The 13,553-nt window shown below is 31.5% G+C and overlaps 1 protein-coding gene across 2 annotated transcripts in view; it reads right to left on the bottom strand.

The window, feature by feature from the left end:
• LOC144849749 (uncharacterized) overlaps positions 1-13,491 on the bottom strand; it is a 55,755-nt gene extending 42,264 nt beyond the window's left edge. The window contains exons 1-21 of one of the 2 annotated variants that reach the window (XM_078706780.1): positions 13,311-13,491; positions 12,732-12,822; positions 12,390-12,477; positions 11,746-11,842; positions 10,821-10,959; positions 10,441-10,512; positions 9,039-9,107; positions 8,655-8,838; positions 8,378-8,474; positions 8,044-8,142; positions 7,685-7,775; positions 7,382-7,523; positions 7,025-7,121; positions 6,674-6,816; positions 6,195-6,320; positions 5,614-5,666; positions 5,393-5,491; positions 5,078-5,261; positions 4,645-4,757; positions 3,546-3,639; positions 3,268-3,434 (exon numbers count right to left, since the gene is read on the bottom strand). In XM_078706780.1, the coding sequence (XP_078562906.1) occupies positions 3,273-3,434; positions 3,546-3,639; positions 4,645-4,757; positions 5,078-5,261; positions 5,393-5,491; positions 5,614-5,666; positions 6,195-6,320; positions 6,674-6,816; positions 7,025-7,121; positions 7,382-7,523; positions 7,685-7,775; positions 8,044-8,142; positions 8,378-8,474; positions 8,655-8,838; positions 9,039-9,107; positions 10,441-10,512; positions 10,821-10,959; positions 11,746-11,842; positions 12,390-12,477; positions 12,732-12,822; positions 13,311-13,413 (2,343 nt within the window). In that variant the 5' untranslated portion in view covers positions 13,414-13,491 and the 3' untranslated portion in view covers positions 3,268-3,272. Of the gene's footprint in view, positions 1-3,002; positions 3,435-3,545; positions 3,640-4,644; positions 4,758-5,077; positions 5,262-5,392; positions 5,492-5,613; positions 5,667-6,194; positions 6,321-6,673; positions 6,817-7,024; positions 7,122-7,381; positions 7,524-7,684; positions 7,776-8,043; positions 8,143-8,377; positions 8,475-8,654; positions 8,839-9,038; positions 9,108-10,440; positions 10,513-10,820; positions 10,960-11,745; positions 11,843-12,389; positions 12,478-12,731; positions 12,823-13,310 lie in introns of those variants that run through there. The other variant, XM_078706779.1, reaches the window with a different exon arrangement.
• Positions 13,492-13,553: the final 62 nt, after the last annotated feature.

The raw sequence follows: 13,553 nt of genomic DNA, 5'->3' as shown, positions 1-13,553 counted from the left end.
AATTTCTTGGTCTTTGGGGGATAAACTTAAAACCATTAGATATAGTTTTGCAATACTTTGACAATACTGTAAATACGTATTAACCATTTTTGTGACAAGTTTCTCTTTCGGAGACAATGTATTATAGTCTTGCGTTACATACATTTGAAATCGCCAGTTTTTTTACGCTGAAATTACTGTGTATTCGAGAACCATCTGTGGGCACGACCTAGATGAACATAAAGGACACAATCTGTACGATGAATATGAATGAATATTCTTGTGTACATCGTCTACCCCTGTGTGCAATTCAGACACAGGTTATTTGCACACATTTACATTTACACATACAGTATGACTGACAAATTTATAATTGCCATTGCTAACCATAAAAGAATATCTCACCAAAAAAAAAATTAATTCAATAAAAGTAATATTAAAGTAAATATTAATAATAATTATATTATTAAACCTAAACATTTATTGTTTTGGATTTTGTGTTGATGAAAATAAATGAATGCGCTGCTTTCACAGCATTTATTATCAAATTTAAAATATTTAAAATTTGTTGTTTTGTACACAGAGAAAGCTCTTAAAATTAAATGTAAAAAACATCAAAAAACATGATAATGGAAAAACACATCAAAAGATACAAGAAGGATACAGCCAAGAGAGAAAATTCCAATAACAACAAATTGTCATGATGCTTACAATGAGACACAGTTTATAGTTATACTAATCTTATTATCTAGATGTTTTGCTGTTATATAGAGTTATAAATTGTAAAAATCAAAAACTACAGTATTATATTAAATAATAAGACTATAAGAGTATGGTGTATTATTATACAAAGACCATTTCAGGAGTTGAAAGATCGACTGTCATAATAATTCTCTCTATTCAACAAATTATTTGTTTTAAAACACGACACCTACTGTTCTAAAATATTTTTTTATTTAATTAATCCATTTTAAATAATTGTAAAAGGCTAGGCCAATTTCATATTTTTATTTTTACCATTTAGTAATTATATAACTTCTTGTTTTAAATTGTATCATTATCTAGGGTGGTATTGTATGTTTACCAACCAAGACAGATGAGTTCTACCAAATAGTAATGGCAAGTCATGGAAATGAGACAAATAAGGATCTTACACTTTACTTAAGTAAAGATGGTTGTAAAACATGGTCTCAGTTGTACACACTAGGTGCAGTGAATGCAGAAGAATCTGACCTAGCTTATAACAGTGTTAGAACAAGGAAAACAGAAGCGATGGAAATAGTATGTGTTTACAGTTATGGTTCAGAAACAGATGGTTATAGCATTAGAATGCTTAGTATAACCAAGGCAATCAGACACTAAGCTTTCCTAGATCAAAACCGCAGTCTGTTACGATAGCCTATCTTGGCAAGTCGAGCTCAGCGTCCTCTTTGATTGCCTTGGTATAACAATATGTTTACTCAATTAGTATTATTGCTGTATATTAGTTTTAAGTTTGATAATTTTCTAATTTGTCTGTCTGTCCCTACAGCAAGCTTAAGGGTATAGATGAAAGTGTTACCTTCTTAAATTCTATATATAAATTTACGTATGGGCAAAACCGCGCGTTACTTCTAGAATGTTTACTCGATGGTATATAAAGTTGGTTCGTACTTCCGGGACTGATTTTAACTACCTGATGTAACCCTGTTTACTAATTAAATTGAGTTAGATAATTACAGTAGTTATGGACAATTAAAGCAAATTTAGGTTCAACGATTTGCCCCAAATAGGGGTTTTTTCCGATCATGGTATACACTGTCTAATGGATGTTCATCTTGAAAAATACCCACACACAATAATACGAGGATGCTTCGCATTTACCTATCTCCATCTACAATAACTGATTTTAATAGCATAATGTTGAATACAGGCCGATTTAAATAATAATATACGTTTATACAAATGTATTGATTTGCGATAAATAATGGAACATTCCAATCTCTCTGTATAATTATTTGGTTTAACACAAGTAGGTAAATTTCTTGGTCTTTGGGGGATAAACTTAAAACCATTAGATATAGTTTTGCAATACTTTGACAATACTGTAAATACGTATTAACCATTTTTGTGACAAGTTTCTCTTTCGGAGGTATTATAGTCTTGCGTTACATACATTTGAAATCGCCAGTTTTTTTACGCTGAAATTACTGTGTATTCGAGAACCATCTGTGGGCACGACCTAGATGAACATAAAGGACACAATCTGTACGATGAATATGAATGAGTATTTTTGTGTACATCGTCTACCCCTGTGTGCAATTCAGACACAGGTTATTTGCACACATTTACATTTACACATACAGCATGACTGACAAATTTATAATTGCCATTGCTAACCATAAATGAATATCTCACCAAAAAAAAAATTAATTCAATAAAAGTAATATTAAAGTAAATATTAATAGTAATTATATTATAAATTATTATTTGATGTTTGTAGTTTGTGTTATGTCTAAATATATCATCACTTGAAATTTTGTTTGACTGTTTTATGTTATCATTTTGTTTTCTAAATGTATTGTATGTATGTATTTTTGGGTCATCATTTTATTTGGACTTTAGGGTATGACTCAATATTCTTTAAACGAATTAATTTACTTACCGATTACTTATACTCAAGATTGCTTAATTCTGTTCATGCATTAGACTCTTAATATTGATTATTACTTAAAACTTAGGAAATGGTGTGATTAGATTAGTTGTTTTGAATTGTTCTTGTATTATATTCCATGTTGTGGCTGTTAATTGAAATAAAAAAAATTGTAAAAAATAGCACTGCTGCTATTTTCACATTCATTGTTTGTCGTACCGCTTATATAGCTGCTGTGAGCAGGCCTTGTTTTCCCTGATACATTGTAGTATTATGTCCAATAAGCACCGGTATTAAATCATTACAAAATAATATTACGGTAACAGTATTAATTTCAGTATTTGCTGGACTAAAACAATTAATGTTTGTTTAATTGAATACGAGACCTGTATTTATCATTCTTGTATTTATTATTCAAAATTATCATTTTTCCAGATGTACACACTGTTTGATTTTGAAAACTTATTTTACGAATCATCAATTTTGTGAATTACTTGTTACAGTTATGCTGATTTGTGAGTTGAAAATTCCAGCATGCACATTAATAATTTATAAGATAAAAGATGTTCAGTTTGTAGTAAAATATTTTTATTTCACCATTGTTGTTTTTATGTTACCATAGTGACAAAACTAAAACTGAGCAAATTAAAAGCCACAACATTTAGCATGGCGTATACATGCTGTCAACCGAGTAGTTTGGATTGTTCGCTGTATGGCGTGAATTCTCGTCTCGTTTTTCATCCAATTTCTGTAACCGTTTCTTCTTGGACTGTTTGTACGCATTCCAAATGCGTATTGTCTTGTCCCATGAGGCCGATATATACTGTGTATGTATAAAGAACAAAAAAAAAGTTACTAAAGTTTAATGCATTTAGTTTTGGAGACACTACGTATGTTTTCATTGTTTAAAAACAGGACATATAAATAGTTTTACCTGGTTTCTATCTGGGATGTGGATGATGCTACGGACTGAGTCACTGTGTCCAATATTGGTCTGCATTAGTTTAAATGTTTGAGAGTCGTAAACTCTGAAAAGGAATATTTATGTAATTTTAAAATTGGTGGGGTACATAATAGTTTTTAAAAAAGTAGTAGTAAAAGAATGTTAAGGTTTTCATTTAATATATTTTAGAAATGTAGTTAATGTTATACTCTATTTTAAAATTAGAAAGTAAAATTATGCAAAAATTAAACTCTTCTATATTTCAGTTTCCTATTCTAATTAACATTTGCATTAAAGTATAGTAAAAATAATTCATTGCATTATAAACAAAACTGTTTATTGAAAATGTTCTTGAATAAAAGTTGCATCTGCATACTATAATAGGGAGGTTTCGCAACCTTACGAATACGATAACGAAAACGGATACGTCACGCATTTGTGAAACTTTTGAGCTGATCCCATGATTTCATATTCGTAAAGCGTATTCGTGTTGACGAATATCACCAGTCATATTCGTAACTACAAAACGAGTATAGTTTCTGATCTATTTTGCACATTTTGCATTTGAATCAGGAATGATTCATGATTATAATATAATTATAGATTTATTGAAAGTAATTTACTAATGTAATTTACTAAAATGGCAGCTCAATTTTGATAAATAGCAGTTTTTAAAGTCCTCACTCGCATTGATGTTACGCTAGGCCTAGGCAGCCAAGCACCAAGCAACACGTACCTGCGCTTCGCTCAAATTTACCGCAGTCATATTTTGGACGGCCCTCAATATTTCATTGCCATGCGAAACAGATTTTTACTGGCTTACGAAAACGAATACGTGCGCGTGACGTATCCGTTATCGTATTTGTAAGATTGCGAAACCTCTCTATTTTTACATACAGTATCACCAATCATTGGTGAAGATCTGATGAAACATAACAGTACGTCTGTACTGTACTGTACTTTAGTTCAATTTCTACATCCACAGTTAATAGTATAGAGAGTTTGTTTCTCTTTTATTTTGTGTTTGTTATGAATAATATTTCTGAAATAAATGTTGATTAATGAATGGTTTAATTCTAGTAGTACTAACTTGATTGTGTTCTGCACTCCAGCCACTATGCTGCCATTCTTCAAGTCAATGCACAGTGCCAACACTGCCCCATGAGTTGCTAAGATCTGATCACATGTCATGCCATCCTCACTCTTTACATAAACAAAAGTAAAGTTGGTTTATGAATAATAACATGATATTAATTATTACATGCATGCTATTTTTCATAGCATAGTAGTTGGAGATGATGGCATACAAAAGCCAAGAACTCTGGCTTCAGAGTGAAAAGTTGTTTCAGTACAGTATACCATGCACTCAATCACCCTTGTAGTTTCCACTCCATGTATAAATAAGGTCATGTTCTATTTGTAGAGTTAATATTGTTAATTATTGTTTTAAATACAGTAGCCTACAGTAAATATAAATTACTGTACAGTAGGTAATAATATTCAATTTGACAATGTATATTTACCCAAATCCTAATAGTGCCGTCTTCAGAGCCTGTGATCCACTTATCTGTAACCTTATTCCATCTAACTTGAGTGATTTCTGCATCATGACCTTGAAGAGTGTTGCACAAGGTCATGTCACTGCCAACTTCACTGAACTTGCGAATGTACACCATCTTATCACTTGAAGCATACGCAAATTCATTCCTATGCATAATCAAAATAACATTACGATTTGTAAATGTACATGCAGACAGGTTGGCACTAACTAGAAGTTTTCCAGACTATAACTGCAAAGTATCCTGCAATCTATTGTGGGGCAATATGCGATGACATACCTTTTTGGACAGTACGCCATATCAATGACAATACCATCACAGGCTAACTCCTCATCATTTGAGTTGTTTGGTGATGTGTTTCTGAATGTGTCATGGAGACTAAAAATAGAAGCAATAGTATAATTATTGAGATATTTCATTCAGGTTTTTTTTTAAAATACTTATACTGTTATATTGAGCAAAGCAACTTTTTATTTATTATGGTTTTAAACCTAAATTACCTTGCTTTTTCTAAATCCCATATACAAATACGTCGATCCCAACCAGATGATAGCTAAATATAAAAATAAATAACATACAGATTAGATATATATTAGAAAGTGGAAGATTCAGTTATAGGCAAAATTGTGTATTTCTTTAAACAATGTATACTGTAGAAATAACAAGTTGTGTTTATTACTGTAGGTTGGGAGACTTTTAAAGAATAAGGCAACCAGTGTTAATGACAATCTAGAAATTCGTCAGCTTCTTAAGCCTAATAAGCATATAATGTTCCATGTCCGTTACCAAATAAACTTCATATTAGCTATGTGTTGCGATAACACTTTTATGTCAGGCTATCAGCCTGACACAAAAGCCCCATGCCCCATGGTTATTATTATCATTATTGTACCATTGTCTATGTACCTCTTTTTTCTCTTTGAATATTGATGTATATGTATTGATATAATATATAAAAAAAAAAAATATAAAAAAAAAAAAATTGTATTTTCTGACACAAACTTGAAATAGAGTCGGATCAAAGCAGATGTAAAAGACCTGGCCCTTTAAGCACTGTTTTTTAAGAGTTGTATTTTCTTACAAGATATGTGCTGTGATATCCATTATCCCTACCAACCAGTACCATACTTGTGATGCAGTTATTGTGACCAGTAAGAACGTTCTTACATATGAACCCAGCAACTCGATTTGTCACTGAATCTTTTTCCTGTATTCAAGAAAATAATTGTTACAATTTGTGATTAGTTTTCATTTAAATATTAGCGTTTATAGTTCTTTTAACAGGCGTGTTTGCTAGAAAAATATGTGTTCAATCCATGCTACCCACAATTCAATACAAACTGTCAAAATTGGGTGAAAACTTTGATGTTTTGAGTTGTTACTCTATTGTGTTTTAAATCAAGATTTGACTGTTCTAGTGCTCAATAATAATTGGTTATTTCAAACCTGTAGAACCAGAAAGTAAGTTTAATTTCAATTGATCACATGGACATGATTTCACAGCCCTTAGTGCAGTTTTTGAGAGGTCATGCATTATAGTATGAATAGTCAAAATTGTACCTGTATTTCTTGATCGCATCTGTTGATCAACAGTTCTGAGTCATCATTTAACAGTATGGCATATTTTTTTACTAAGTGTTCAAATCCAACTGGTTTCATACCCTTCAATGCATCTACTGCTGCGTCGTCAAATCCCCAACAATCTGATAAAATAAAATTACACATACTGGTCATGACAACCACTGGTATGATAATGGCCAGTCATTTATATAATTTATTCTTATATTAATCATAATTTATCTGATACTTTATTTCAATTTACTGTACTATACATGATTCTTATTATTAGATAGGCATACTTAAATTGTTCATGTGTCATCTAAAGGATATAAGATAACAATTTTCTCTTACATATGTTGCCATCTTCAGATGCTATTAATAGCAGATCCAGATATTCAACAAACAGAGCCTGTAGTAGAGCTGACTTGTGTTTGTCTACGACATTATTCTAAATAGGAAAACAATGAACAGGTTAGTTGATCTTAGCAGTACAGCCTTGCTATAGTGGCAGATCCAAGATTTTGCAATGACGGGCTAAAAATCATACTAAAATGAAGTTCTAAACTTAACCAAACTGCATTGCAGTGGGGAAAGTGGGGAAGAAGAGACTTCTAGGCCCCCTCTTGGATGTGTCCATGTTGCTAAGTTTATATGTTAACTCGTTCTGCTTCTTTTGGACACAATTAACTATAGAGTATAGCAACTTACTTGGTTGAGTGTTCTGTCGTGTTGGGTGTTTTGAGTTGGTCGTCCGATTGCTCGTAATGTTTGTTTGGCAGCTGCTTGTCTTTTAATGTTTTTGATTTGTGCTAATTTACTGTACGCTTCTGACATTGGAAATACTTCTTTACTGTTGAAATTAAACATTTTTGTAATAATCATCATGTTAGAGTTTGTTGTAATTATGGCCTAGAAAAGAAAGATGTTTTTCTATGCTGCTTAGGTGTCAGCCATATTTGTTTACTGAGATTTTAAAGCATCTAAAACATAAAGTGCTGTTGTGGCTCTTACCTGTACATAAAATGATTTGATTGTAATCTTTCCCACTTGTGAACTTCTCCATCGTTACCCCCACTGAATATTAAGATTGGAACCTTTTTGGCTAAAATACAGAAAAGGTGACAGATATGGGTACTTATTGATCTCGGTATGCTATCATAAAATCTGGATCTTGTTTTCTAATTAACACCCACCAAATCAACACCTGTAGATGCAAAAAGTAGATTACCATAGCCAGACCACTGGCTGGAACAATAAATGCTCTGTAGTACTGTATAATGTAGTTGAACATGGAAAGTACAACACAATGATCAAAGCCAAAACAATGATCAATACAAAGGAACACAAATAATTATTGTTATTATACTTACTGTAAGTAAGACATTCCACAGCATGTTTGCATTTTAAGGCAGTGATACAAGCAGATGGGTTGTACTTCCAAACTATCAAATGTCGCCGACTTGTACTAGCTATTAAAGAATAAATAAATTGGCAGCATAACTACTATACAGATATCTACAGTAGAGATTGAAACACTCACTAATCAACTTTGAATAAGTATATACATATTATTAGCAATGAGTGTTATAATGTATTATATTTGATTTTGAATGTTTTCCAATTGTGTGAGTCTCTAAGTCTAGACTTCAAGCTTCGAGTTGTTCGATTTTGTCTGTTTCCTTTCACATTTAGGCCCAGATTTACCTACAACTTGATGTAATTCTGGAAAGTATTTCAGAAGTTGAATGTGGTATTTCTCATTGGCCTCAGATTCTTGAAAAGTTCCTATAAAATCTGACACCTAGAAAAAAATAAATAAAATTGTTAAATATTCGTGACAGACGTTGACTGGATAAAACTTAAAGTGATTGTCTATTGAGAATTTAAATATTAAAAGGTTTAGATTATCACAAAACTTGAACCCAGTCTCTTCCTCCAAGTTCTCGGGTAGACTCGGTTAAACCATTTTATAATGTCTTACATTTTCCCCCGATTTTGGGTCGAAGAGGCTAGCAATGGGAGAGCCTCCTGCTACCCATAACGTCTTGTTTTTTGGCACATAACATATGTCAGTTACAGTTGAGATGAAGCCGTCCAATCGGTGAGTGAGTTTGCCATCTTGTGACCAGATCTTGACAACTTTGTCAAATGATCCCGTGATTAACCTAAAAAAAAGTAATAAATAAAATAAAAACAGTTTTAATTAACTATAAAATACTATCCAAATGTAACTGAAATTGATTATTTTAAAAAGAGGTAATTAATTTATTAATATTACACTGTACTAAGATCATTAATTTTACATTATTTTATATAATGAACATTGTCACAGAACTGAGAGTTCTTAAAAATGTATGTGTATTACCAAGTATTGTTTTCCGTGTCTTTAACCAGAACCAATGTAGATATCCCTGCCTCGTGTGCTTTGTGATTTCTAAAAGAAAACAAACTTACTTTAAAAATGATAGATAAAAAAATGATACTAAAAATAAAATTGATTATGCTAAAATGAATAATAACTACTATACTCAAGGCATTTAGTTTTCAGTTTTCTCCTCCTGTACAAAGCTACAAGATTTTCAGCAGATTCCCGAATGTTAAAAAAAAATTAATTAAATGTTCACGATTTATAAATAATACAATTGCAATACAGCAGGGTAGGGAAAATAAAATGTACAGTAAATGACGATATAGATATTTGACCAACACCATAATAACAAACATAAAGTTAATAGTGAAAACAATTTCATCTGGTTTCAATGTGAATTAAATGAAAACAATAATCCTAACACGGTTGTTGTTTATCAATATGAATAAAAAGATAGGTTTGTTGACAATGTAACAAAACTGTCTTAGAACATGTTTTTATTGATTTATATACACAAATTATTTATTTCAAAACGTTTGAAACCACAGTGGGCAATCAATTTCTAGATTAAATATACGATAAACATACATTCTACATGAATGGATTTTTTATTAAAAATAAATTAGTATTGCCCAGCAGCCCAGTATTTATTATAACATATCTAAAGCATATTTAATAAATCCAAAAACCCAAAATCTAGTTTTTAATTGTAAATTAATATAGCTAAACCAGCATTTATTATTTAGTTACTCATTTCCCAAATCTTTTTAAGCCATTTTTTTATATTTTTTATTAAGCTTTGTTTGACTTTGAGAGTGACTCAAAACAGCTGAGGCTGACCTGCACATAAGCCACTAGTTTGATCAGGGAAGAGTTAAATTACATAACTTAACTCTTCCCTGGTTTGCTACAGTTTTACACTATTTTCAGTTACATTTTTCACCTGTCCTAAAGGGTCTTTCACATGCTCCGGCACGTCTGATTCGATTTGCTGGCGCTGGACCGGAATCGTGCCGGAACAGGTGTGAAAGACCCTTTAATTAGGAAACTCGTAAAGGAAAGAATATTTCAATATTAAAGCAAATATACAACACCAAAGCATAGTTGATATACAACAATGAATTTCATTTAGACAAACTTACATAATATGTAGGTCCTACAATGGAAGATGTGTAAAAAGAAGACATAAAAATTAATAATCATGAAAATGATGAATGAACAAATTATTAAACATATGTATTATTATTTAACATTTTTTGGAGAAGAAAAAAGTTTTCTGACTTCTCCTCATGCTTTTCTACTAATTGTACCTCCTCCCCCTGTAACAGCACAAGTGAAGCACTGTAGTAATTATAGCCAAAACTAACATCTATTTATGACATATTGATAACAAACTTACATAAAAACAGGAGAAAGACCTCTGTGCCCGGGATAACTTGATGAGTCGTATATGATAAGTTTTGAATCATATCTAAATAAAAGAAACATATTATAAAAATGTAATACATTTACAAGAAGCAATTTTCAAATATGTTTACTTATTTTAATGCATTAATTTGTAAAGCACAAATTCCACATAACATCTTTAATATGTTCACTTCAGTTTGAGTCATGTAAATGCATATTAGCTCAAACTTTAAATGTTATGTGCTCATATGGACATGATGATGTCATATCACTACCATATTTGAGAATATCACTACCATATTTTTGCACATCAAACTTTTTTTGTTAAGCTAGTTTGATAGTGTAGGCAGAGCTTTATAGCTACTCTCTTACCCTGCTGAATAGACACGAGACTCATGGCATACAATGCACCTCACAATGTCTGTGTGTTCAGTAGACGTTGAGCCGGACTTTATATGAATTAAATGGCTGCCATCTTTGTCGGCTACAGCTGATGGTTGTACAGCGCCACCTACATACAAATCAGAAAAACATGATTGATTGCTTGACCACTTTATACAAACATGAACTTGTCAGCAACTTTAGATTTTAAACAGTATCTGGAATTCTACAGTAATACCATATAAGGTAATATACTTTAAACTTCTTAAACATACGATTGTGATAAAACCACATGATGAGACTCAAACAATAAAGAACTTCATGAAATAGGATGGTATGGGATGCAGGTATTTTACTATAGCAAGTATGTTTAGGGTAGGAAAACCTATAAATGATTGCTAATTACTAGAAAGTTGCTGATGAGGAAGTGAGAATACAAGTCAAACTAAGCTAGGGTTCACACGGGGTTAACACAAGTCAAATCATACTAGGTTTCACAGCAAGTGTGAAGAAACAACATAAAAAAAATTGTTATAATAAATATCTAAATTATGCGAAGTGTCTCACAACAATCACAAGAAATACTTAATGATTCTTTAATTGGTTGTGTAGACATTTGTGTCTATCTTGTAATCAGGTTTGACAAGATCTAAAAATCATTAGAAATTGTACTTAGAAAAACCTTACTATACTACTCAATGTCATTTATATACTTTTTGCAGCATTATATTTATCTTATCAAACTCTTATTTTCCCTATAGTATATTAGTATTACCAGAGCGTTCATTCAAGTTTTTTTCACTATTAGACCATAGAGATATCTGTATGATTGGACTTTGGATCTTAAGATAACAGTACTATAATTATCGGTCTAGCACCAGCATTGTGAGATTTTAAATACTAATCAATTGCAAACCTTCATCTAGGCTGAAGACCCTTATTGCTTGATTAAAACCACAAACCATTTGTCTGCGTCGGACGTGCAGGGCCATACAATACACTGGAGAGCCAACCTACAAAACAAATGTATTAAAAAGGAGATCAAGATTTGTCAATTAACTAGGTTTGATGATTATGATTATATAAAACAAATTCCAAGGCAATACATTATATTGCAAAATCACTTTATTTAATGGCACTGCCTCACATAGGAACTGTTCTGTGGCCCAAATCAGCACAAAATAGTATAGCTTTAAAAAAAAAAACATCTTCATATATTGTAGGTTGTCCTTAATTTAATCATCTCAATTAATAATAATCACCCTAATAAGCAATTATCTAGATTGATTAATACAATTTTTGATTTTTTTTTTTAATTAATCAATTTCGTGAACAATTAGTTCATGATTTGCATATAAAAAAGAGTTAAAAAGAAAAAGTATTTTGTTAAAGTTTATATCTTCAATTAATAATAATCACCCTAATAAGCAATTATCTAGATTGATAAATACAATTTTTGATTTTTTTTTTAATTAATCAATTTCGTGAACAATTAGTTCATGATTTGCATATAAAAAAGAGTTAAAAAGAAAAAGTATTTTGTTAAAGTTTATAACAAACCCTAATTTTATCAAAGACTCCACCACCAGATGCCCATGCCACAATATAACCATCATTAGATGAAGAAAACATAACTTTACCTTCAGTCCTGGGAAAAAGTAAGATTTGTTTATTAAATAATATTAATAATAATTATTATTAAAAAATAAATTTAAGAAAATTAGATGATTCAATTTTTAGACTGTAAGAGGTGTTATTATATATGGTATTATAAAATCATGTTAAAAAAAACAACATTTTGCTATAATTTGGGAAAGTAGACTAGGTAGGACTAAGTTGTTTAGTACAGTAGGCCTAGTACTTTTTTGCCAGTAATACAATAATTCAGACTGATATACTAACCAATAGAGAAATGCTGTGATCCATCCTTGGTGTTCCCACGACGTGTGTACTAATTTAGACCCTTCTGCTTCAAATGTTTTAATTACACCATCTGGAAAAATAGTAAAAAAAAGAACATTTTAATCAATTATCAATACATTTATTCCATATCATGATTGCGGTCTTGATTGGCAAATACAGGTTTTTAAAAAGGTTTTCTTGTTGCATTTACCAGCAAATGATGTGTGTTCTACTAGCCTACTACTCTACTAGGCCTATTCAAATGATATTTTATTTTTTGGTTTTTATATGTTTTATTGTAGGCCGACATAGGCTTAAGGCTAGGCAATATTACACCGTGTACCACCAATAACTTTTCTATAGATGGGGTTAGTTAGCAATAGTACACTTTCTTGTCTGGTCTCCCTTATCCGGGATAGTATAGTTGATCTTGCAAGCCTAGGCTAGCCTAGGTTTAGTAGTGTGGTAGGTTGGGATCATTTATGACATTATTGATGGATGATATGAGAGGGAAATGAGAGGGTGAGCCTGTCTAAAAAATCCTGGTGGCTGCTGAGTGGAAATGAATAAAAATGTTACCTTCAAAACCAGCAAGGATTTCACGCCTTACAGGATGAAAGCCAATAGCCGTAACTTGACGATGGTGTGTTTCAGTGATAACAGCTTGCTTTTCCATAGCCATCTTGAAAGATTAAATACAGCAAATAGATTTGTTATTTTTATGAAAGAAGAAGAGCGTCAATCACCCAGACGACTGAACTTTTCGTTATGGATCAACGATTTTCTTCTCCGTCCAAGAAACTCTTGAGGGCTCACTCTCCA

Source organism: Antedon bifida, chromosome 8, assembly GCF_963402885.1.
Source record: "Antedon bifida chromosome 8, ecAntBifi1.1, whole genome shotgun sequence".
NCBI lineage: Eukaryota > Metazoa > Echinodermata > Crinoidea > Comatulida > Antedonidae > Antedon > Antedon bifida.
Note: the sequence above shows the minus strand (reverse complement) of the source record. Positions and strands in the feature narration are given on the sequence as shown.